The sequence below is a fragment of the Lissotriton vulgaris genome, chromosome 6, assembly GCF_964263255.1.
Source record: "Lissotriton vulgaris chromosome 6, aLisVul1.2, whole genome shotgun sequence".
NCBI lineage: Eukaryota > Metazoa > Chordata > Amphibia > Caudata > Salamandridae > Lissotriton > Lissotriton vulgaris.
Genome location: NC_141694.1, coordinates 1,628,452,865 through 1,628,476,065, shown reverse-complemented (window position 1 = coordinate 1,628,476,065; position 23,201 = coordinate 1,628,452,865). Strand labels below are relative to the sequence as shown.

At 42.9% G+C, this 23,201-nt stretch overlaps 1 protein-coding gene across 1 annotated transcript in view; it reads right to left on the bottom strand.

The window, feature by feature from the left end:
• The window catches only part of LRPPRC (leucine rich pentatricopeptide repeat containing), a 675,215-nt gene that overhangs the window by 446,650 nt on the left and 205,364 nt on the right, over window positions 1–23,201 (bottom strand). Inside the window, exon 14 of the mRNA XM_086927797.1 lies at window positions 1,269–1,338. Within this exon, the coding sequence (XP_086783923.1) occupies window positions 1,269–1,338 (70 nt within the window). The remainder of the gene's footprint in view (window positions 1–1,268; window positions 1,339–23,201) is intronic.

The following is a 23,201-nucleotide window of genomic DNA, read 5'->3' as shown; positions in this document are numbered from 1 at the left end:
CAAAAATAAGCTGAACGTGAACAACACAGCACGCATCTGTTTAAAAACACTTAGGCAGTGTTTTAGTGCAGTTCCAGGAAACGACTTAAGCCACTATCTTTGAAGTTTCAGAAAACGTTCTCATGTATCTCCAAATATCATATTCACAAATTTAAATAAAAAATGACAAACGCGTGAGAGATTTGCTAACACGATCATACACTCCCTTTCATCAACATAACCTCATTGTTGCAAACAGATAGTTCATAATACAGGCGGAAAGCCACTTGCAAATCATCATAATAAGTAGTACATAAGAAAGTAAGTCATAAATAAGTGAACAATTATCCTCCTGAATAGCTATCAGAAGTGTGCCAAGACACAAAGTCATGAATATTTCAGTACATTCACAAGTACAAGTATCGTATACATGTTTCTCATGAATAGAATTGTTCTAAACTTGTTTTTGCTCCAGTTTGCTTCCAGGTTAATCGTTGATATGTCAACAATCGAACAATAGCAGATGGGAAAAAAGACAATGTAATAAAAAATAATAGCGAATAAATCACCATGTAAATAGTACAGAAAAAACAGAATAAAAATACAATTCAAATAAAACAAAACACATCCACAATCAAACAGATGTTGATCGAGATTTAAAATAGCTGTGACACAATCATCCACAAACCAACACTGCCAAAATATTTTAGTCTTGTAGTCTATGTGAGTTTGAAACAACCAGCACTTGTAAAATAATGTTACAATCGACTTTTGTGAACTCAAATTAACATGCAGCAGAATTCAAAATCCCAGTATCCCAGATAAATGTTGTTTTTGGGTCAGCCTTATCGTACATGTCTCTGCTCGTTTTTAAGGTCAACTAAGTATTGATTTGTAAGCCAATTCAAAAGAAACAAACAAAATCAAAAGATAAGTTACAACACTTAATTCTTATTTTTGTACTCATCTACCATGTGGACTCAGTATGAAGTTCCAGAAGCAAAAATGACACAATTTAGAAGATTTTACAAGCATAATCTCCTCGATGTGAGGCAAGGACATACATTCTAAAACTTAAAAGCACAATCAATGTTGCAATGTGTTTGAATTTAAAGAAATGACCGTCAAGTATTGTCCTGAAATCTTTAGTTCAGTTACTGAACTTGGTACCACCACACTTCTTCACTTAAATGACACGTTAACATTCAGTTGACAGACATTTTAATCTGTAATTCATACCACTTTTGTTTTATTGTGTGGATAAGACATATAAATATCTCTGCACTTACCTTTTAAAACCAGCTATTAGACTGCCTCGAAAGGAAATCGCGTCGATAGGACACATACTTGGTGAAGACACTGACAAAAAAATAAAATTAATTTAGGATTATATATCATTTTACCAGTTTACTGTAATCTAACCCCATCCTAATATGGTAGGTTTCCTCTTTTTGCCCCACAAATGCATCCTCTATCTCCATTACATTGTACAAGCACAATATTGATACCCATTGCTTAACTGCTGAACAAGAGACAAACTGAAATATTTTGAATGGCATAATTACTTATGAAACCTTTCCACTCTCTTGAAAGCAACAAGGTTGTCACAGAACAAACGTCGAAGAATAATGAAATACAAAGGCCTGGTTAAACTATCAAACACTAAATGCCCCAATTCACAAAGGTTAAGCGGTTAACTTGGTCGTAAACATAGGTTTACAACCAAATCTACAAGTTTTACACTTGCCAGAAATTTGCAAAAGATTTCTAGCAGGCATAAACTCATTTACATATGTGAAGATTGTTGTTGTGTGTACAGAGTTCTCTTCACCCATATATCACACTCAAGGGGTGGGAACATTGGAGTACTAAGCATAGGTAAAGTTTGGATGTTTGTGAACACCCATTCACATACTTCGCTCATTCCTCTTTTAACCCTTGAAACAATAGGACTTTTACTCTAAGCCCGGATGATCATGTAAATCATTTTCCAGAGTGGGAAGGATAATGGATCACCACAAGATTTGGTGAGGGTGGAGGAGAATGGCTTTCTTCACAGAAACATTTTCCCCACAGAGAAAAAAAACGTTTTCACAGGAGATTCCAATTCCCCGTGTGGAGCTCCACACTATGGAGAACTTCACATAGCGAGAATAGGATTCCAATGGGAATGTCACAAGTTCTTCCAAGAAAAATGAGTGGAACCTGTGTCTAGCACAGCACTCCAGTCATGCGTCTGTGGACATGAGTGAATTAAAACAAGTGTGAAAATGACGTCTTCTAGGAGGTGGAGATACTTGCTTGTAATTTTGTGGCTTTCTTTGCGAATCGAGCCCTATGTTCTTTAAACTAAACAGTTTCAGGGTCAGTGTCTTTAACTCTGAATTTGCAGGTGTTACCCTTATGCTTATCTCACAACATTCGAGGAAAATGTGATCTATGTGACTATCCTTCCAACCACTAAGCACAGCTTTATGGAGAGGTCTTATGTATGTATGTCTGCACATGGTATTTCTATGGCGCAAACCTAGCTAAAAGACACCGGAGTTCTGTACAGTGTCAAAGACGAGAATTAAGTCGATAGGAGAGGCAGCTGGGTTGTGGACAGTTAATGCATTAGGATTGTAAAGCTAATACCAAGTGTGCCAAAGTGTCTGGTATTTAGTGGCCAATTGGTTACGTATTATTGTTTTAAAACAATTGTGAGAAAAGTGCAAAGGAAAGAAATGCATCAGTAAAAAATGAGGTTTGCAAACAAATCGGAGATATGATGTCTATTAAAGCAAACAGCAGGAATCTGCAAAGCCCTTATTCTGCACTATACATTTGAGCTACTTTAGTGTTTTAAATGACACAATCTGCTTTAGGAGGCATTCTACAAATGTCATGTAATCATTCTACGAACACAACTGTAGTGGACAAAAGAAAAAGCATTCCTTACACGAAACTATGCATTTCTATGTATTCTGCTCATACCACAATAAAATTGAGACAAATCATTTTTTTTGTAAAACAAAATATAAATAACAAAACAAGCAGAATTAATCTCAGTGTGCTCAGCTGCGACTGCTGATTTGCAGCCTAGTTTCCCTAGCAACAAACAGGTCTGCAGAAATCAAAAAAGGTTAACAGTGAAGTGGAATGAAACAGAATGGCTCAAGAGGTAGGAGGGATGTCTTGTGCCCAAATTCTTCACCTGTTTCATAGCATGCTTACTGTCTATACATTATATGTGAGGACTTGCATAATCAACACCGCTTGCTTAACATGGAGAGGTATGCTTCACTATCTTCGTATGTCTACTTTCAACCCAGGTCTGAAAAGAAATTTCCAAAGATGTGTTTTAAAAGAGATAATGATACATCGCTCATTTGATACGGAAATAGTGCCCAGGCTCCAAACCTTCTATTAAGGGCATACAAATGGTAGAAAGTAATCATACAGATGATTCTAACAAAACATGAGCAAAAATATGACCAGTTTTGATTTATTGCTTAAGTGTGTACAACAAGTACTCGAACTATGGACACTTGAAAAGATTAACAATGAAATCGTTTTATTGTTTTCCCTTTTTGTGTAATGCCTATCCTGGATTAAACCAATGAATAATCCTTGGGTTTACTAAGTAAATGATTCCAGCACATTAGGGCCACCTTCTGGCCACTTCACATGGAAAGACATGTCTGTGAGGTTTTAATATACTGAAAGAGTTCCAAGTGATGTAGGTAAAGACTCAAAAGACAATTCAGAGATACTAAGAATCTTTAAATATTAGTCTAACAGCAGCAGAAGGGTCCTCGTCTGGAATTATCAGAATCTGATTAAACATAATAAATTCCAGTAGTCAAATGGGTGCTTTACTGGTGTTCATGAAGTTTGAATTAAACTTTGAAGCATTTAAATTTTAACTCCGGTAAAATTACCAGGGTATTAAAAAATACAAGATTGCTAAAGTAAAACAAATTGGCCCTTGCAGTAGTTTCTAGCCTACATTCAACAACAAAATATAAAAACAATGGCAAACGCAAACAGTATCACATTGACAATGCTTGTTAGCTACCGTCTTAGCGTTGCTAGTGCTCATATTTGCAGCAGGAGACTCGGCAATGCCAATGGTAGCAGGTAGCCATATTGGAATGTTATTTTATACACTTTTCAACATTGGTGGTCACATTGTGCTCAAATGGTATTACAGTGTTATTTGGTATACCTGTACCACTCCAAGACTGCCAACACACCAAATCTAAAGGTAACTTAACCCCTTCCATGCTGATGACGAACCCCAGCCGTCATGCACTACGGTGCTCGTGTGCTGATGACGGCTGGGGTTCGTCACGGCCCGCATCTGCTCGTGTTGTTTACAGCACACCAGGGGAATCGCGGCCGCATGGAAGGGGTTAAAGCAACATTTTATACACTTTTCAACATTGTGGTCACATTGTGCTCAGAGGGTATTACAGTGTTATTTTTACGTTAATGTTTGGGGGATTTATTAAGCGCTGGTTAACCGAAAGGTCTTTTGGCGCTATCGGAGATAGGAGAACTGTCCTGAAGTATATTCTAACAGTAGGCCTGGGTGAACAGCCAAGTTATACGTTTTTTCCTGAAACCAATGTAATCAGACGTTAGTCTGATATCAATCGGTTGGGAATTCTAGAGTTTTGGGCCGAGTACAGAGAAACGGGAACTCCCCATTCTCTTAAGCTTAAATCTAGGGATAGTCAGCATATTCATTGAGGCTGATCTGAGATTCCGTTTGGGAAGGTACCATTAAATCTTTGTGGAGATAAATTTAGGGCCCGTCTCGTGGTGTGCGTTGAAAATCATGCAGCCTGAAAATCATGCAGCCTGTCTTAAACATAGACCGCTGGGTCACAGGAAGCCAGTGAAGCTGCTTCATTAGTGGCTTAGTATGACAGTGTCTCCGTTGCTGGAAAACTAATCTGGACGCCTGATTCTGAATCAGCTGCAATCTATGGGTTTGATTGGCAGGGAGACCCAAATAGATAGCATTGGCGTAATCCAGCCTGGACATAAACAAAGCCAGCATGATCACCATGCTTGCGTCCCTAGTAAAAAAATCTCGATATTCTTGAAAGTCCTTCGATGATAAACGCACTTGGAAGTGACCAGACTGCTCTGTTCATGAATGGAGAAGCATGCATTGATTTTGATCCCCAGACGTTAGACAGAGTACTTAGGAATAGGTGGGGTGCCCAATGCAGCTGGCCAGTGTCCTGGCGTCCAATGATGGAGTCTGTTATTAGAAATGACTTTTGGTTTTGTCAGAGTTTAATTTAAGATGGTTGTGACTCATCCAGTCTTTAATAAAAAGTATGATATTTTGGAAGAAGGCCTTAGATTCCTCCGTCTTGTCTATCAGGTATTTCAACTGCATGTCATCTTCATAGTTGTATACCTTCACTCCCCCGCTTTGGAGGGAATAAATCAGGGGGCAGATATAAATGTTGAACATGTGGGGGGGGGGGGAAGGGATGAGTCTTGAGGAACACCACAGGTGGTATATTGACCCTAGCTGAATTAAAGGATGCCAGCCTACCGGACTGGGTGTGATCCCTTAGGAATGAAATCATCCAGGGCCGTGCCCTTCAGGCCTGCCTCTGCCATTCTATCCGCTAATATGGTGTGATCCACAGTATCAAACGCAGTGGACAGGACGAGCAGTACCAATGCCTGCAGTGCCCACATTGGCGAGTTTGGTAGCAAAGTGGAAGCTACAGCTAGGACACCCCCCGGCAAGATCTAAGATGGTATTGCATCGTTTATGCCCTTCGTGTGTGACCAGATCTAAAGATAGCAATTCTGCTTGGTTGTAAGTGCGCCGCCCCACCACGACACCTGGGTCAAAACTAGCAGCATAACTGGCCCTGGGCACATCCGGGGCGCGGACGGGAGCAGATAGGCTTGCCTTTGGCGCGCCATCGTCACGCCCGCTGCGCTCGTCCGCTGAGCGTGCTTCCCTCTGCACTTATATATTGTGGTGGCGGAGAAGCTAGACCACGCACCACCGAAAGTAGGGGATCCTAACCCGGCTCTGTGTGCCGGAACCGACTTCGTGATCCAATGCCCTCCGCACAAACAGCACACAGCTGCGGCGGACCGGGGCAAGATCGCAGCGATCACAGTAAGTAGTTTTAAAGGTTGGCAGCAGTAATATTAATAGCAGCCTTAATAGCCCCCCCTCCCAATATGCAACAACGCAAGAATAGCAGCACTGAAATATTAAAAGAATCACAATATAAAAACAGTAACAGAGGACCAAACCTCCAAATGCCTGCAGGACTTACTCTTGTCAAGAAGAGAAAAGGCCAGCCACCTTTCCTTAAGTACTTTGAGGGAAAAGCCTTGCATACGCCACAAAGGAAAGATCTATAAAAAGGATAATGGCAAACAATTCACTAATTGTGTGGCTCGTAAATAAAAATTATCTTTTGTCCACAATCAGAACAGGACTTGTTGAGAGATCTTGTCTCCTGTTTTTTCTCTACCACAGTGGCATTTGGAAGTGACCCCCTGGGCCAGGTGCCCTAGGTTCAAAAGGTAAATCTAGAGCTGACTGAAGCTAATGAAAACCAATCCAAGTCTGAATCCAATCACTGTGAGGTTAAAGATATTTGAGCTCTGACTAGGGACTCCCTCACATACTGGTGTGCGATAGAAACCTGAGCTATGATAGCCTTTAGGAGGAGTAGAGAGCGCAGCACTTTTGCCTCATTGGCTGAAATTTTGGTTGATTCCAAAGAGGTCAATGTGCTACTAAACTAACACTGTTGCTGGTCTCATGACCATTTTAAAACAGCCTTCTGCTCTTTTAAATTACTAGGTATTCCCAGCCACATGATGGGTAATAATTCAACACGTAAATGTATGAAAAATAAAATGCTGTAGAATGCAAATAGCATACACAGCAACATTTTGCAAGTAGCGAGATCTAATAGCTGCTAGGTGTTGAAAGTTGAACAACAAGCTAAAGTGGGCCAACAACACTATCTTAATTTAGATTTAATTTGAAGAAACTTTATAACTATGCTAATAAGTAAAACAGTAATTTCAACTGCTACTTTGTCAATGCAGAATCAATGTGGTTGATCATTTTAAAACCACACAGACACAATTTCAACACTTAGCACGTATTGCAGCAAAACGGCTTGTCATGGAAAGTGGGGGCCTTGGAAGTTAGGCCTTTAGGCTAAAAAAAATTAGAGTAGTTCTGATTCTATTAGGGAAGTTTTGAAGGCTTCAGTGTTGAAAATGTTGTCTTCTTGCAGTCTAATCTGTCAAATTAACCATGAATGAACTTGATCAAAAATACAAAACAAGCAAGTTAACTTTAGTTATCGATTGCTCAGGTATTATGGTATGTATCAATGACTTCTCTTTCCATCTCCAAGAAGCTAAAGATTGACTCTGGGTCAAATGGGGGCAAAACCTAGGTCTAAACCCCCTCATTTTCACCAAGACCGTAGTAGGATAGTAATTGGAAAGACCAGCATGTGCTTCAATCTTCACCACACTACTTCCTCTGAGCTGTAATATCCCACTGTTAACACTAACCCTCCCCTCAGTTATGCATCATCACATGTAGGGTACTCCAAATCTTTGAGTGAAAAGTGGGGACGGCAGAGTGGTTACAAGGATACATCAATACTCAGGGTGGAATTAGTTAAGCTCCTTCGCGGTGACATGGCCTTCACTCTTTACTCCACTCAGAGCTGTGCTAGCATTGGAGACGAAAAACTTCTAACATTTAAGCACAATAAGCATTTGGCAAATTCAATCAGTCTTAATTTTCCAAAGCTTGTTGTTTACCAGCATTGATTGTCCCAATGTGATGGAAGCTGACAGACAGACATGCACTCCCATTGAGTGCTAAATGAGGATTACCACACAAAAAAGAAGAAAAATAGTGCAGTGACTTTAACAGTTGAAGGAAACACTCAACCAATTATAAGCACGACGAAACCTATATTTGATATTAGTAAAGCACTGCATATGCCAGAGGGTGTCTTGTGCTGGAGTCTGAAAGAATTCTGCACTAAAAGAACAAAAGTCAGAATCTAAAGAAGGAGCGGAAATAAACCAGATGTTTTCTAAAAATCGTCAGATTCGACTGGCTTCTGAGGTGCCAGTGGAGCTGGTTTCATAGCTGACAGGTGGAGTAGATGAAACTTCTCCCCCCTCCCCGACCCACCAAGACTCCTTCTGAATCTTGGGTACCATCAATGTTCTAGACAATGTAGATCTAAGATATCTCTCAGGGATATACCAAGAGAATTTTGTCTGTATATATTCTGGACCTATATTATGGAGTGCTTTGTGTGCGGAGTCAAACTTCTGGATGTTCTTGAGAAGGCGAACCACAGCATTCTGTACCCTCTGCAGTTTACTTAGAGAGCCTTGCTGCATGCCCATATGAAGGGCATTGCAGTGATATAATTTCGCCAAGACCAGCGATATAATCACTGTTTTTGTAAATCAAAAGGAATAAAAGACATGATTTTCTTCAGTTTTTTTTAACATGAAAAAGCAGGAAGATATGAGCTTGTTAGTCGCATCGGTTAAACAGATTTGAGTAGAAAATTAACCCTAAATTCCTCACTTTGGATACCGGTATGGAAGGGGGTTTAGAGAGTCTGTGGCTACCAAAAAGGAACACCTCAGTTTCTTCTAAATTAATTTAAGACAATGACTACTCATCCAGCTATCAATGGCTAGCAGGCAGTTGTTAAAACAAAATGCCGCTTCGTCCATGTAACCTGAGATTGACACTGATTTGAGTGTTTATCAGCGTAGGAGAACCAAAGGACCTTTTTAGCTTTCCAAGAGGGGCCACATAAATATTAAATAACGTAGGGCTCAATGACGTCCCTTGCGGAACCCCACAAGGCAAAGAGAAAGGTTCAGGGTGAAATCTTCAAGTATAATCGATTGCTCTCTCTTGTAAGAAAAGAGCACAGAAGATCAAAATCAAAACCACAGATCCCTATCTCCACTATACATTGCCTAAGGACAGAATGACTCACGGTGTCAAAGACTGCGGATTGGTCCAAAAGGACCAACGCAGCCTTGCCTCCATTGTCCATAAAATTACGCAACTCTTCCGTAGCCACTACTAAAGCAGATTCTGTACTGTGTGTTTTTCTAAAGCCAAACTGTGCAGCATCCAGAATCTAAACACCTCAGGGATCGGACAACATAAGATTAGAGGGGAATGTCATTGAATTGAGGAGGCAATTGAAACAGACAAAGCCATTCAATCATGAGCAAGGGTCAACCCCAAGGCACACTTTCAGTATATAATGAAGGGGCTTTCCGGTGTAGAGCTGGGGAAAAAAAGGTTCTCTTTCGAAGCCCTGCATTACAAATAATCCTCAACTAGAAGTGTTCTAGTATATTACGTTATTTGATTCCATCACCTGAGATTTTGAGAATTATTGACTTCATTCTCTGGATGGCCCGTTTACAGTATTACAAGTGCTTACAATCGTGAGTGTGAGAGACACTTAAAGCTGTCTGCAGCAATGCTGCAAAACACTAGCATGACTTCTAAGAAATATTTCCTCTAGAACCATGGAGAGTAGTTTAAAAAAATGCGTTTAAGTCAGAAATCATAGGACCATATCTAATAATTGTGAATTAGGCTATGATTTAATCCTTATTGGACTCTTCAAAACCTAATGTGAGAATCAGGAACATATTACACATTCTATCATGAAAATAATTGCTTTGTTTCAGCCTCTAAACAACATTTTCCACAAAACATTTGTTGCTTTTTAGAGTATCACTTCTATTTGTTAACAGAGGAATACAGCATATCTACCATCTAATCCGTGAACAGGAACATAAACTACTCTAGTAGTATATGTTTTACTTAGTGGATATGCTTTCACAAATGTATTTAATCTATATCATTCCTTTTATCCAAATAAGTTGAACACACTGATTTTAGTAAATGGACTATATAAAATCAATGAACAGAAAACGACTAAATGAGACAAGCGTTGGCAAATCCCATAGGTCTTACCATTTGGAGGTCAATGTAGACCACCTGCTTTGCAAATACTATTTTTCTGATAATGTTCAGCATCAGCAAAAAGAAAAGAAAAAATGTTTTTTGCCAAAGCTGTTTAGCACTGGCAAAACAAGAAAAAATGTGTCATAACACTAAAGCGAACTAGTGTGATAATTTATATGCACGCAAACATGCGTATAAGGCAATGTTGAAGTGGAAAATAAGAAAAATCCGGTTAAATATGCATGAAAGCACATTCTAGGAAAGTTTCTGAGCCCAACAAAAAAAATTACTAAAAAAAAACACTTTCATTAATGAACGAGAAGACAGCGAGGTGTGTGAGAGGAGGAGGGAATGGGGAACACACATGGGGAAGCAAAGTGTAGCAGTGGTTCAGGTGAGTAACTGACGAATTTGAGAAGAAATAAAAAAAAATCAGGGTTGGTGGGGAAGCGACCAACAGGGTAGGCGGAGGAAGAGGAAGCAGAACGGCGTGCACAGGGGGAAGAGTCGCTATTTGAGGACAGAAGAAGCACATGAGGGGAAAAGCAAGAAAACACACATGCCCCCATGGAGTGCTGAAAGAAAAATAGGTAGTTAATTCTTTGAATATGAGCAGTGGAAGTACACAATTCATCCTAACAAAAAGGATGGCAAAGAAATGTATGCACACACAAATGAAGCTACCCTGGTAAAAAAGGTTAACATAATGTAACCATATCATTACAAAGTACTAAGTCTTTAAAGTGATGAGCATCTCAAAAATGTAAAGGACTGTCCTCACACGCCACCAAGTGTCATGCTTGATCATTGGCAGTCCTTGCTCTCTAAAAACCACGTTTGATAGAGAACGGGCCTACACCTGTAGACAGGGAGGTACTTCTAATGATCTAAGTGGGGGCCGTGAATATGTGATTTTAAAAACCAATGTAATATCCCAAATACATTTATTTGCTGGGTACTACTAGGTATTAAAAACGAAAATGTGGGGTTGGGGGGACTATTACCGCATCACCACCTTTATCGTCGACATGTTTCTGCCAGTAGCCCAAGCGGATCCGTGGCATTCATAAGGACGAAAATAGGGCTCCTATCTTACCAATACGGCTCAGATGTTACCACTGAGTAAGGGTGACCTGTATCATCCTCTACCTGAATTGGAGTTCCTTATGCCACAAAATAGGGTCCTAATTTCCCCATGGGAAGAATGTAAAGGAACCCCTGTAGTCACACTTGCCTCAAGAGGAAGACTTTGCGAACAGGTGTTGAAGTACCTTTTGTCCTATTTGCGCTTCCTTATTCATTTGTATGTCCACACAGTAATGTTTTGTGAAGGTGTGTGGGTATGCCCATGTAGCTGCTGCACATATATTGTCTATGGCCACATTGGCCGTAAATGCAAGAGTCACTCCTTTCTTTCTAGCTGAGTGAGCTCTTAGTTGTACACTTAGCTTTTTACCTGCGAAGGTATAGCATAGTTGGATAGCTTGGACTATCCATTGTGAAATTGTTGCCTTTGTAACAGGCATCCCTGTTTTGGTATGGGAGAATGCTTTGATTCAAGTGATACTTGGATACAACTTTTGGTAAGAATTGTGGGTTTGTTTTTAAGATAACCTAGTCTCTATGGCCTTGCATGTATGGTGCTTAAATGGTCAATGCTTGTACCTCACTTACTCTCCGTAAGGATGTAATGGTAATAAGAAATGCTCTTTTTAAAGCGATGTGTTTGACGTCTGCCTTATGCATGGGTTGAAAAGGCGTTGTCATAAGTTGCGTGAGTACTGTGTTTAAACTCCACATGGGTGCTGGAGCTGTTCTTGGTGAATCAATTCTTTTAGCCCCTTCTACGAACCTTTTAATGACAAGTCTTCTGAAAAGCTTTGGCTTGATTTTCCTCTGTGTGAGCTACGCTGGCTGCGAGGTGTACCTTTATGCTTGAATAGTTGATGTGACTGTCTAGGAGGTAAGTTAGGTATATGATCACTGCTTCTAGAGTATTGATTGAGGTCATTTGGTTGTTAGCTGTGCAACAAGTGGTGTACAGCTTCCATTTTGCGGCGTAACATTGTGTTATAGTTTGTTTTCTTGCTTCCTTCAGAATCTTCATTGTTCTTGGAGGCAAGTTTAGGTGACTAAACTATGTATTCAGGAGCCAGGCTGCTGGGTGTAGCGTTGCTGGTTCCGGGTGGAAGATTAGGCCCTGCTGCATTGTTAGTAGGTCTCTGTTCCCTCTGAGTTTGATTATCTGTCCTTTGGACAGTTCTAACTGACTTGAGTACCATGTTTGTCTGGCCCATTGTGGATCAATGAGAATTAGGTTTGTTCTTGGTTGTCTTGCTTTTTCCAGAAATTTTGGGATTAGAAGTATTGGTGTAAAAGCATAAGCAAATTTCTCCAACTAATTTAGTGACAGGGCATTCCCTTTTGACAGTTGGTGAGGAAACCCTAAGGCAAAGAACTGGCATTTCCTGTTCTGTATTGTGGAAAACAGGTCTATCTCTAGGGATCCCCAGAGTTTGAAGATGTATTGTACTGTTTTGTGCTTCAATTCCCACTCCTGGGAGCATTTCTTTTGTCTGCTCATAAGATCTGCTTTTGTGTTGTATTGTAGTGTAGTCCCAAAAAGTACCCTGTCATGCAAGACCTACGACGTTTACGGATAACATTTACTGTGGGTCTGGTGGCAGACTGACTCTGTACACCCCCGCCGCATATATTAGCCTATGGTTCACATTAGCTAGCTTGCAGTGCTACTAGAATCTTCAGTTATCAGAGACATTCATTTTTGCAACCTTAGAACACAATAATCTCAGACTCGTGGAAACAACATATCACTTTTCACCTTATCGCTCGTGCTTGCTTGTTTTTGCTCTCAGAGAGATACAGAAAAGAAACTGTTGAATGTGTTTACAATAAGAATTTATTGTACAGTAGTTCTTCTCATATAGAATAAGTGCACGGTTACGACTAACATAGTAGCAGAGATATAGAACCAGCAGTACAGTGAATAAGAAGAATTAGTATTGTTCTACCATTTTGCAACAGTCATGAACCTATACATGAATATAGAATTAATTTTTTTAATAAAGTGCGTACTCCTAAGGTGCATGACTAGATGTACCTAAGTGTACGTAGCATGTGAATAGGTGCTAAATAGCCTAAGAGCTTAAGAGCAAAGAAACTCACTAGGCTTTAGTCAAAGCCCCATACCTGAATAGTGATAGTGTGGGACTTCGTCCTGGACTTGAGCTGGACACCCCGCAAGGGATCGTTAGACCACTGTCAGCTGGAGCGATGTCATGTCGGAGCTGCAGCGTCTCTGGTCAGTGTGTCGACCTTGAAGTCTTAGTCCCCTCCTGCTAACTGATAGCAAGAGGTGCTGTATTTATACAGTCTATGTGTGTATGTTCCCCATTGTTTAGTATGAGGATGACGTTGGGGATTAAACCTTGTGCGTCGCTGGGAGAGGTGAAGTGGACCTCCTGTAGAGTGTACTCATAAATTATTCATATGTGCTAAGGATGACATCGATTGGGTAGAACCCACCCTCGTCACGAACTAGGTGAAAGGTTTAGTCCACAAAAGGCTGCAGACCTTATAAGGTGTTATATCCATACAAGGCAGACCGTCCTTATTTGGAGTTATGTCCTTATAAGGCTCGTTCATATGAAATGATGGAGAGATGATGTAGGGAAAGAGTACGATGTTCCCTGGACCGATATCAGGGTACCGATTTGAAATATAACAGTATACTCCCAGTAGATGTATTGTTTGCAGATTGATTCCCCGAGAAATTGCCCATTGCCAGATCTGTTGTGCTTGCTGATTTAGTGGGAATGACTTTGTACCTTCCTGTTTGTTGAGGTAAAACATTGTGGTGGTGTTGTCCATTAGAATGAAGACAATCTTTGTGTGAATGTGTTTCTAGGACGCCTTCAATGTAGGAAAACGGTTTACATTTCCAAGTAATTGATGTGTTTTGTGGAGTCTTGGTTGTTCCACTGGCCCCGTACTTTCAGTTTTTTGAGGTGTGCTGCCCATTCGTTGAGGGATGTGTCTGTAGTGATTGTCACAGAAGGTGTTGGGTTATTGAAAGGTCTGCCTTGTGTTATTTTGTTGGATGCCCACCATTGTATTTCTGCTTGCATCCTGTGCGTAACAACCACTAGATCGTCCCAACTCCCTGTGGCCTGTGACCAGTTGTTGGTAAGCCATTTCTGGAAGGGGCGCATATGTAGGCAGGCTTGCGGGATATATGAGGTCATCATACCCATAAGTTTCATGACTCTCCTCACGGTCAGAGATTGACACTTCCGGTAAAGGGAGGTTACTTGTTTGATTGCTTGTATCCTTTTTTGCGTAGGGTAAGCCTGTGCTTCTTTTGAGTTTAATATTGCACCCAAGAAAGCCTTTCCCCTTTTTGGTTTTGTGGATGATTATTTGTCATTTATTGAGAATCCTAGTCTTTGCAGCGTATGGATTGCTGTTTGAATGTGGCTGAGACATTTTTGTTTTGTGCTTGCCCTTATAAGCCAGTTGTCCAGGTAAGGGTAGACATGTATTCCATACTTTTGCAGATGTGCAACAACTGGGGTTAGGCACTTGGTGAAGACACGTGGTGCTGATTTTATTCCGAAAGGGAGTACTTTGAACTGGTAGTGTGTTCTATTGTGTAGGAACCAGAGATATTGTTGGTGATTTTTGTTCATGGGGATGTGTAAATAGGCGTCCTTAAGATCTATTGTTGCCATGTAATCTCCTTTTTGAACTTGTGGGATTATTTCCTGAAGTGTAGCCATTATGAAATGCTGTGTCAAAGTGAATTTGTTTATGAACCGTAAGTCTAGGATTGGTCTTAGCGATAGGTCCTGTTTGGGGACTAGGAAATACGGTGAGTAGTTTCCTTAGTAAAGGTCGTGTTTTGGTACCAATTCTATCGCTCGTTTTTGAAGAAGGACCTTGATTTCAGAATTTAACTGTATGACTTCTGATTTGAGGAAGCTCCTTATTTTTGGTGGGTTTGCTGGTGGTGTTTTTGTCAGTTCTATGCAATACCCGTATTTTACTAAAGTTAATATCCATTTGCCTGTGGTGATTTTTCACCACTGTTGTAGATACTGTGAAATTCTGCCCCCAACTAGTGTTGCGTGTGGATCTTCTCCTGTGCAGAAGTCAATTAGAGGCATTTCCTCTTCCTCTAAAGGGCCTTTCTCGAAAGGACTGCTATGGCTGTTGTTGCCAACCTTGGTATCCTGTTTGTTGGGTTATTTGCTGACCATTCACTTGGCCATGTTGTTGATGTGGCATTTGTTGTCCTTGAACATAGGCTCCTCTTCCTGTGGGTTTTCTGCTGTTAACCCCTCTTCTTTTGAAGGTACCTATTTGTTGCAGGGCTCCCAGGGCTCTTGTAGTTTTGTTATCTTTTTTCATCTGTTGGCAAGATTCATCCATCTCTTTTCTAAAGAGTGCCCCCACTGTGAATGGTCTGTTGATGACGGAGGTTTGAACCTCTTGCTTAAACTTTATATTCTAAGCCAGGCATGCCTTCTTAGGGTGCTGCCTATGCACATCTGTCTGCTGCATCAAGTTCTGATTTAAGGCATGTATTTGCGATGTTTTTGCCTTCCTGGACAATAGATTTAGCCCTTTACTTGTCCTCTTCGGGTAGTTTGTTGATGAGCTCCTCGATGTCATCCCATTGCTGGTGTCCACACCTGTTCCACATGGCATTAGAGCTTACAATGCGCTACTGCGTCGTTGCTTCTTTTTCCATTTTTCTGCCTACCATATCCATACGTTGTCTTTCCTTCTCTGGGGGTGGTCCACTGTTAGAGATGGCATTTGCTCCCCTCCTGACTGTGATGACGAGGATGTAATCAGGCACTGTATCCCCCCTGGATATACTTAGGGTCCTTGGAAGAGGGTTTGTGCTTCTTCTCGACCATTGGTGTTACCCCCTTGCTTGATGCTGGCTCCTTAAAGGCTTCTTTACCTTGGTCCATGATGCTTGGTAGCATTGGCGGATATTGTGGTGCCTTGTTGGTTGGGGCTAGTGTTTCTAAAAGGAAGCATGCGTCTCCTTTTTGCTCTGAGGGGATCTCTGAAAGCGTCAGCTGCTCTTCTTACTAGGCTGTTGAAGTAGGCTATGTCATCTGGTGGGTTGCCTTTGAGGGATAACAGCATATCTCCTCCTCTGGGCTTTCTGTGTCAAAGTCATTGCATGTGACCTCGAAATTTTCGGAGGCTTCTTCCTCTTACGGTGCGTCTATGTACTCCTCGAGATCTTCATCGCGAGGTTCAGAAGTTGGAGTTGACTCGAGAATTTCCTTTTTCCCCCTTGGCGTCATCCACTCATTTGATATCGAAAATATCCGCTTCGTCAATGGGGATCTTAGGGATTCTGAACTCCTTGGGTGAAGCGTCAAACTCCTTTTTCTGGAGGAGTTTTATTTCGGCTTCGAGCCGTTTCCTCTTTTTCTTGACTTCGAGGGCTCTCTCGGCATCGGAGACTGGAGATTGTTTTTTCTTGCTTCGCGTTTGACCCTTGTTTTCGGTGCCTTGTGCGATTTTCCCTCGTCTGTGTCCCTAGGTAGGGTTCCCTGGGTTTTCCTTTGATCGCGGCTGGCCCTCGATCGTTTTTTTCCTTTGGCGTTGGGCTGCCTTAGGCTACGCCTTATTATTGGGCCCTTCGGTTCCAATGGATGTATATGGTGACTTATCATATCTGTCGTTTCTGTATCCTTCACCTTCTTGTGGGTGTGGGTTTTTTCGGAGTCTCACCCAGAGTTCTGAAGACCGATACATCGTGCATCGATTCTGCTGGAACTCCCTTGTCATCTTCATCACTGGAAAGTCCTAGGTCCTTCAGGGAAGGTTTCTTCGTTCCCTGGGATATCGTTGCATAGTGGGCCTCTCTGCTTTTGGCGTGTCCTGAGGGTTTTGGCTGGAACACTACAAAGGCCTCACAGTCTTTGTCCTTATGGTCCTTGGGCAGGCAGAGGTTACACACGTCGGGTGGATCGCATTGTGCAAATTTGTGGAGGCACTCTGGGGAGGATTTGAGGGGGGGTATTTTCCATGGCCCCTACCTCACCATTTATCGACCCTTGTTGTCTTCTGTGTTGGTGATGTCGTTCTCGGAATTCCGTTTCGCTCTCCGGTTGCGAAGTCGATGGTTTCTTTCGGGTATTTTCCTGAAAATGTTTGCAGCGTCCGTCTTGCTTCCAGACCCAACGGCGTAAATAATAATCTGAAGATGGCTACCAAGCACATCATCCACGGTGCCGTCTGACGTCAAACAAGGGACGGACCTGGCACCAAATGGGGGTGGACAACACCCAAAACAAAACAAAAAAAATCAAAGACTATTCCGGACCCAACCACTAGATGGCGGAATAATGCACAGCATGTGAATCCAGAAAAGGATTCACACTGAAAAACCTAGTGGTAACATCTGAACCGTATTGGTAAGATAGGAGCCTTATTTTCGTCTTGATGTATGTCACAGACCCACTTGGGCCACTGGCAGAATCATGTTGACGATAAAGGTGGTGATGGGGTAATAGTTCCCCCCCAATCCCCACAATTTAGTTTTTAACACCAAGTAGTTACCCAGCAGATACATGTAATTGGGTTATTACATTGATTTTAAAATCACTTATTCACAGGCCCCCACTTAGATCATTAGAAGAGCGTCCCTGTCTCCAGGTGTAGGCCCGCTCTCTATCAAATGTGGTTTTTAGAGAGCGAGGACTGGCAAAGATGAAGCATGACACGTGGTGGTGTGTGAGGACAGTCCTTTACACTTTTTGAGAGGCCCAGCAATTTACTTACTTAGTGCTTTGTAAGGATATAGTTACATTGTGTTAACAACCATTTTTTTCAGGGTAGCTTCTTTTGTGTGCATGATAGGTTTGGAGGCCAGCTCACCATGAACACCCTGTAGCCTCTAGTTCCCTCCCTTGGATAATCCCAAGGGTTTGTGTGTTGATAAAGAAATGTATAATCCTGAGGAGCGGTAAGCACCAGAATAGAAAAGCAATTGAATAGGTTGAAAGCAACAAAGACTGACATGAAAGCAAGCAAATATATTAATATTTTATTTTATTTTTAATATTAATTAAAATAATAAAATAATGTAAAATAAAATTAAATAAAAATAATATACTTACCTATACTTACGATGTAATGGCATGCGTTGTAATAGTATCTGCTATGTAATGACATGCGTTGTAATGGCATGCATTGTAATGGTATTTGCGTTGTAAAAATTGCGATGTAATGGTAGTGCGTTGTAAAAGTTGTGTTGTAACGGTGCAATACCATAGTACTACATATGTACATAAAAACATGTTTATCCAGAACATAGTTAAGTAGCTCAATCATGCATGCATCATTCAACTTCCGGTGTAAACTGTTTTAATATTTCTTATGCATAGCTCCGTAAATGGGGTTGTAAAGCAAAATCAGAGTATCTTTATTGGCTTCATTCAATACACATTCAAATCTTGCTATCTAAGCCTTTATTAGGGAAGGATTTTCACACTCCACACAAACACCGGCACATATTCATCAAACAAACACCATCTTGGACCGTCTCTTACATTGACACACTCACAGCATAACTCACCTTCACACAACACATTAATCACACATCATTAAGCACACCACTGCAAAAGCACACCATCTCAGACTAACAATCCAACATCTATCCTCACCCTCGCACTTTATTACATAAACACATACACCATCACAGACCAACACATACCATCTAACATACATTAATAGCACTAATAATTCACATCACCTCACACAAACCATCACAGCAATACACACACATCACACAAGTACAGGTGCATGAAGGAAATCCTCATGACAAGTACAGCATATAACATCTGGCAACCATAATAAACAGTCACCCAAACACACTTATAAATGATTGCACTGCTGCTGCCACTGTTTTTTGTAAGGGATGTGGTTCAAATAAGGCAAGGAAATACCCAGAGGGTGTGGAGCAGCTCCTCCCAATTTTGGCATTGGTGGGGGCTGGGAGGGCAGCTAGTGGTTTTGTAGCCTGATGCACCCAGGGTGGTGGAGATGCAGACTCATATGAAGTGGCTGCCCAGAGGTGGGTTGGTTCCTGGATCAGAGCCCTGTGGAGTATGGAGGATAGGTGAGAGATGCAACCAATTACGCTGTCTGGCCCGATACCTTCAGAAGGGAAGTGAATGTCGAGAACCTTCCACACCCCTCTCATACACATTGCCCACCTTTATTGCAGAGCCCTTAGCCCACCTCAACTGGGATGGACCCTACTAGGGCACATAGGTCCACAAACCCTGATGGAGGGAGCATTCTCAAACCAATGTGTCTTAAGGCCATCTTCCTGACAGGGCTGAAGCATCCTCCCACCTGGGTGCCCTTTGCCTTCTGATCTGTTGTTGGAGGTAGTGGCAACAGTCAATTTCAGAGCATCAATCCTTTAAGGGGCTGCTCCTTTACTGTCCCCCTGGTCCTAAGGGAGATTTTTTGCGACCCTGGACAGTTTATTAAAAGTTGCAGCTTTTGAGTCGAGTTTTGCGATAATGGGAGACTTTAATTTGCATTTGGAGGCAAATACCAACAAAGACTCCGACCGCCTCATTATGGAGTTGGGATCAGTAGGCCTTCTACAGAAAGTAGGCCCTCCCACACACTTGGCGGGTCACACCCTAGATGGCCTCTTCACTAACAATGCCATAATTCTCAAGGAAGTTCTTCTGTTGCCGTCAGACCATCATGCAGTTTTATTTGACATCTGCTGCTAAAGGTGCATTCCACCCACCCTAGGAAGCTGTCCCCCAAATATTTTAGAGAATGAAAGAACACAGGGAAGGGGCTTCTTAGACAAGGTTTAGTAGATACTAAGCCAGTCCTCACTCAGGAACCAGAGCAAACAGCTTTGAGCTATTCAGATTGGCTTCATGCCTCTTACGCCAAATTAGTTCCCTATAAGATAGCATTCAAAAATAGAACTACACCCCTAGCTCCATGGTTTTCGCAAGCCTTGAGGCTTGAGAAACAGTGTTGTAGGAATCAAGAGAGACGCTGGAGACTGGACTGTGATTACCAGAAAAAAACTTCCTTGTAAACAAGCCTTGGCTAATTATAAACATCTCCTTTTTCAAGACAAAAGCAACTACTTTAGAAGAGAAATCGAAGATGCTCAAGATTCTACTAAACGCACAAGTTACTACGTGTGTAACGATATATCTGTAGGAGACATTAGTTAGTGATAGATTCCTTATCCTAGAATATCCCCAGGCGTCAGACTGGATCCGGAATTTTTTATTTTTTTTGCGTAGCAGTACCCATGCGCGTCAGCAAGCGTCGTCCGCGGCTCTGCGTCCGTCGTTGGCGCCGTGATGACGTCTTCGGAGTACTTAGACGCCGCCTCCGCATGCGGACGTCAGTTATTATACACAGCTTTTCCGCGCCAGAAACACAAAGCCATGATAAAAACCAACACTGGTGCCATGAAACTAGGGCCCTAAAGGGGATGACCTTAACCCTAGATATCGGTTTGCAGAACGGGGAGGATGGGTGGGTCGGTAAGGAATCTATCACTAACTAATGTCTCTTACAGATATATCGTTACACAAGTAGTAACTTGTGCATCTGAAAGAGACAAGTTAGTGATAGATTCCTTACCTTAGAATGGATACCGCAGCAATACCAACCCCGGTGGTGGGTCTGCGAACCAATAATCACACCAGAAAGTCCTGGAGGACGGAACGGAACCAACCAACAGAACACCTGGCTATATTCCAACAGTTCCACAATCGCCTGTGGAACTGTTGGAATATAGCCAGGTGTTCCCCTTCCCCCGTGTGAAGAGATAACCCTACTCACTAGAGCAAAAAGAAATGTGTTCCTGAAATGTGTAACGTAACTGATTCTATGTAAAGTGCCTTGTAAAGGGGCAGCTGACATTCCAGGAGCCTAGTCCCGACAGCTCGACGACTTCGGAGGGTTGGAAGAGGTCCCCCGCTACACGGCGGAGGAGGGCACTGGACATCGAATGCTGTCTTATGTAAAGCGCACTGATAACCTAATCGGTTCAAGATCCTGAAATGTGCAACGTAACTGATTCTATGTAAACTGCTGTGATAACATGTAACGGAACTGGTGCTATGTAAAGCGCTCTGATAACCTAATCGGTTCAAGTTCGCGCTATAGAAAACTCTAAAAATAAAATTAATAAATAAACGGCCAAAAAAGCCATCCCTCCGGACTTGGCTGTCCAGGCAGTAGTGTCTTGCGAACGAGTGCAGCAAAGCCCACGTAGCTGCCTGACAAATGTCCTGCAAGGGGACTCCCCGGCCCAGGGCAGTAGTAGTTACCGTGGCCCGAGTGGAATGGGCCCTCTGCCCAACAGGGGGTTCCTTTTTAGCTAAGGTGTAGCATGCCTGAATACACAACACGATCCACCGAGAGATGGTCCGTTTGTGCACTGCCCTACCCTTATTAGCGTCCGCGTAACCAACAAAGAGTAGGTCATCCACCCGGAACTGGCGTGTGCGATCCAAGTAGAATGAGAGCATACGTTTTGGGTCCAGACGGTGAAGCCTCTCTTCCTCTTTCGAGGGGTGTGGAGGCGGAAAGAAGGTGGACAAGGTGATGGACTGCCCGATGTGGAAGGCTGTGACTACTTTGGGCAGGAAAGAGGGTCTTGTCCGCAACACAACCTTGTCCGGATGGACAGAAAGGAATGGAGGTTTGGAAGAAAGAGCCTGGAGCTCACCCACTCTCCTGGCAGAGGTGATGGCAACCAAGAAAGCAGTCTTCAGAGTAAGAAGGCGGAGAGGACAGTTATGAGGTGGCGCAAAGGGAGCGCACATCAGGTAAGTCAGTACAAGGTTCAAGTCCCACTGGGGCATCACGAATGGAACAGGAGGGAACATGTGTGTGATGCCCTTCAAAAACCTATTTACAATGGGGGATTTGAACAAAGATGGTTGATCAGGTAGCCTTAAGAAGGCGGAAAGGGCAGAAAGGAAGCCCTTGAGAGTGCCCAGAGCAAGAGAAAGAAGGAAGAGGAGAACCTCAGAAAGGGGGGCAGAGAGTGGATCCACAGCCTTTACTGTGCACCATGCCACAAATTTGTTCCACCTGCAGGTGTATACCGATTTTGTGGAGGGACGCCTGGATGCCAGAATGACATTAAAGACTTCAGGAGGCAAGTCAAATGGCCTCAACTGTCGCCGCTCAATCTCCAAGCTTGTAGGTGGAGACTGGGCAGGTTCGGGTGGAGGACCGTCCCCTGTTGCTGCGACAGAAGGTCCTCCTGAAGAGGCAGACGAATCGGGGGATCGACAGACCTGCTGAGTAGCTCTGGATACCAATATCTTCGTGCCCAGTCCGGAGCCACAAGGATAACCTGGGGACGGTCGCGTCTGATCTTCTTCAGCACTCCGGGCAGAAGTGGTATAGGCGGAAAGGCGTACAAAAGACCTCAACTCCACTCGCGACGAAAAGCGTCTCCGAGCGAGTGCCGCCTTGGAAATTCCAACGAACAGAACTGATGACATTGCGCGTTCTCTTCGGTGGCAAATAGATCTAACCAAGGCTCTCCCCACTGCAGAAAGAGACCTTGCGCCACGTCCGAGTTTAGACGCCATTCGTGATCCATCATGCACCGGCGGCTGAGTTTGTCCGCCCTGGCGTTCAGAGAACCTGCCAGGTGTTGAACCACCAGGATCACGCCCTGATGTTCCAGCCACTGCCAGAGGCACAGAGCCTCCTGGCAGAGGGTCCATGACCCCACCCCGCCCTGTTTGTTGCAGTACCACATGGCGGTGTTGTTGTCCGTGAACACTTGCACTACACTTCCCCGGACAGAGGGGTGGAATGCCTTCAGTGCTAGACGAACCGCCCGCAGCTCCAAAAGGTTGATATGGAGCCGGGACTCCGCCGGAGACCAGAGGCCTCTGATCTCCGCCTCTCCCATGTGGCCTCCCCAGCCCTGGAGGGACGCGTCCATCACAACTACGTGCTCCGGTTGGGGTAAGGAGAGAGATCTGCCGTTGACCCAATCGCGGTCCGTGAGCCACCACTGCAACTGTCTGGAAGCGCCCTCCGAGATGAAGACATGGTCGGACAAGTTGCCCTGATGCTGGGCCCACTGAAACTTCAGGTCCCACTGCAG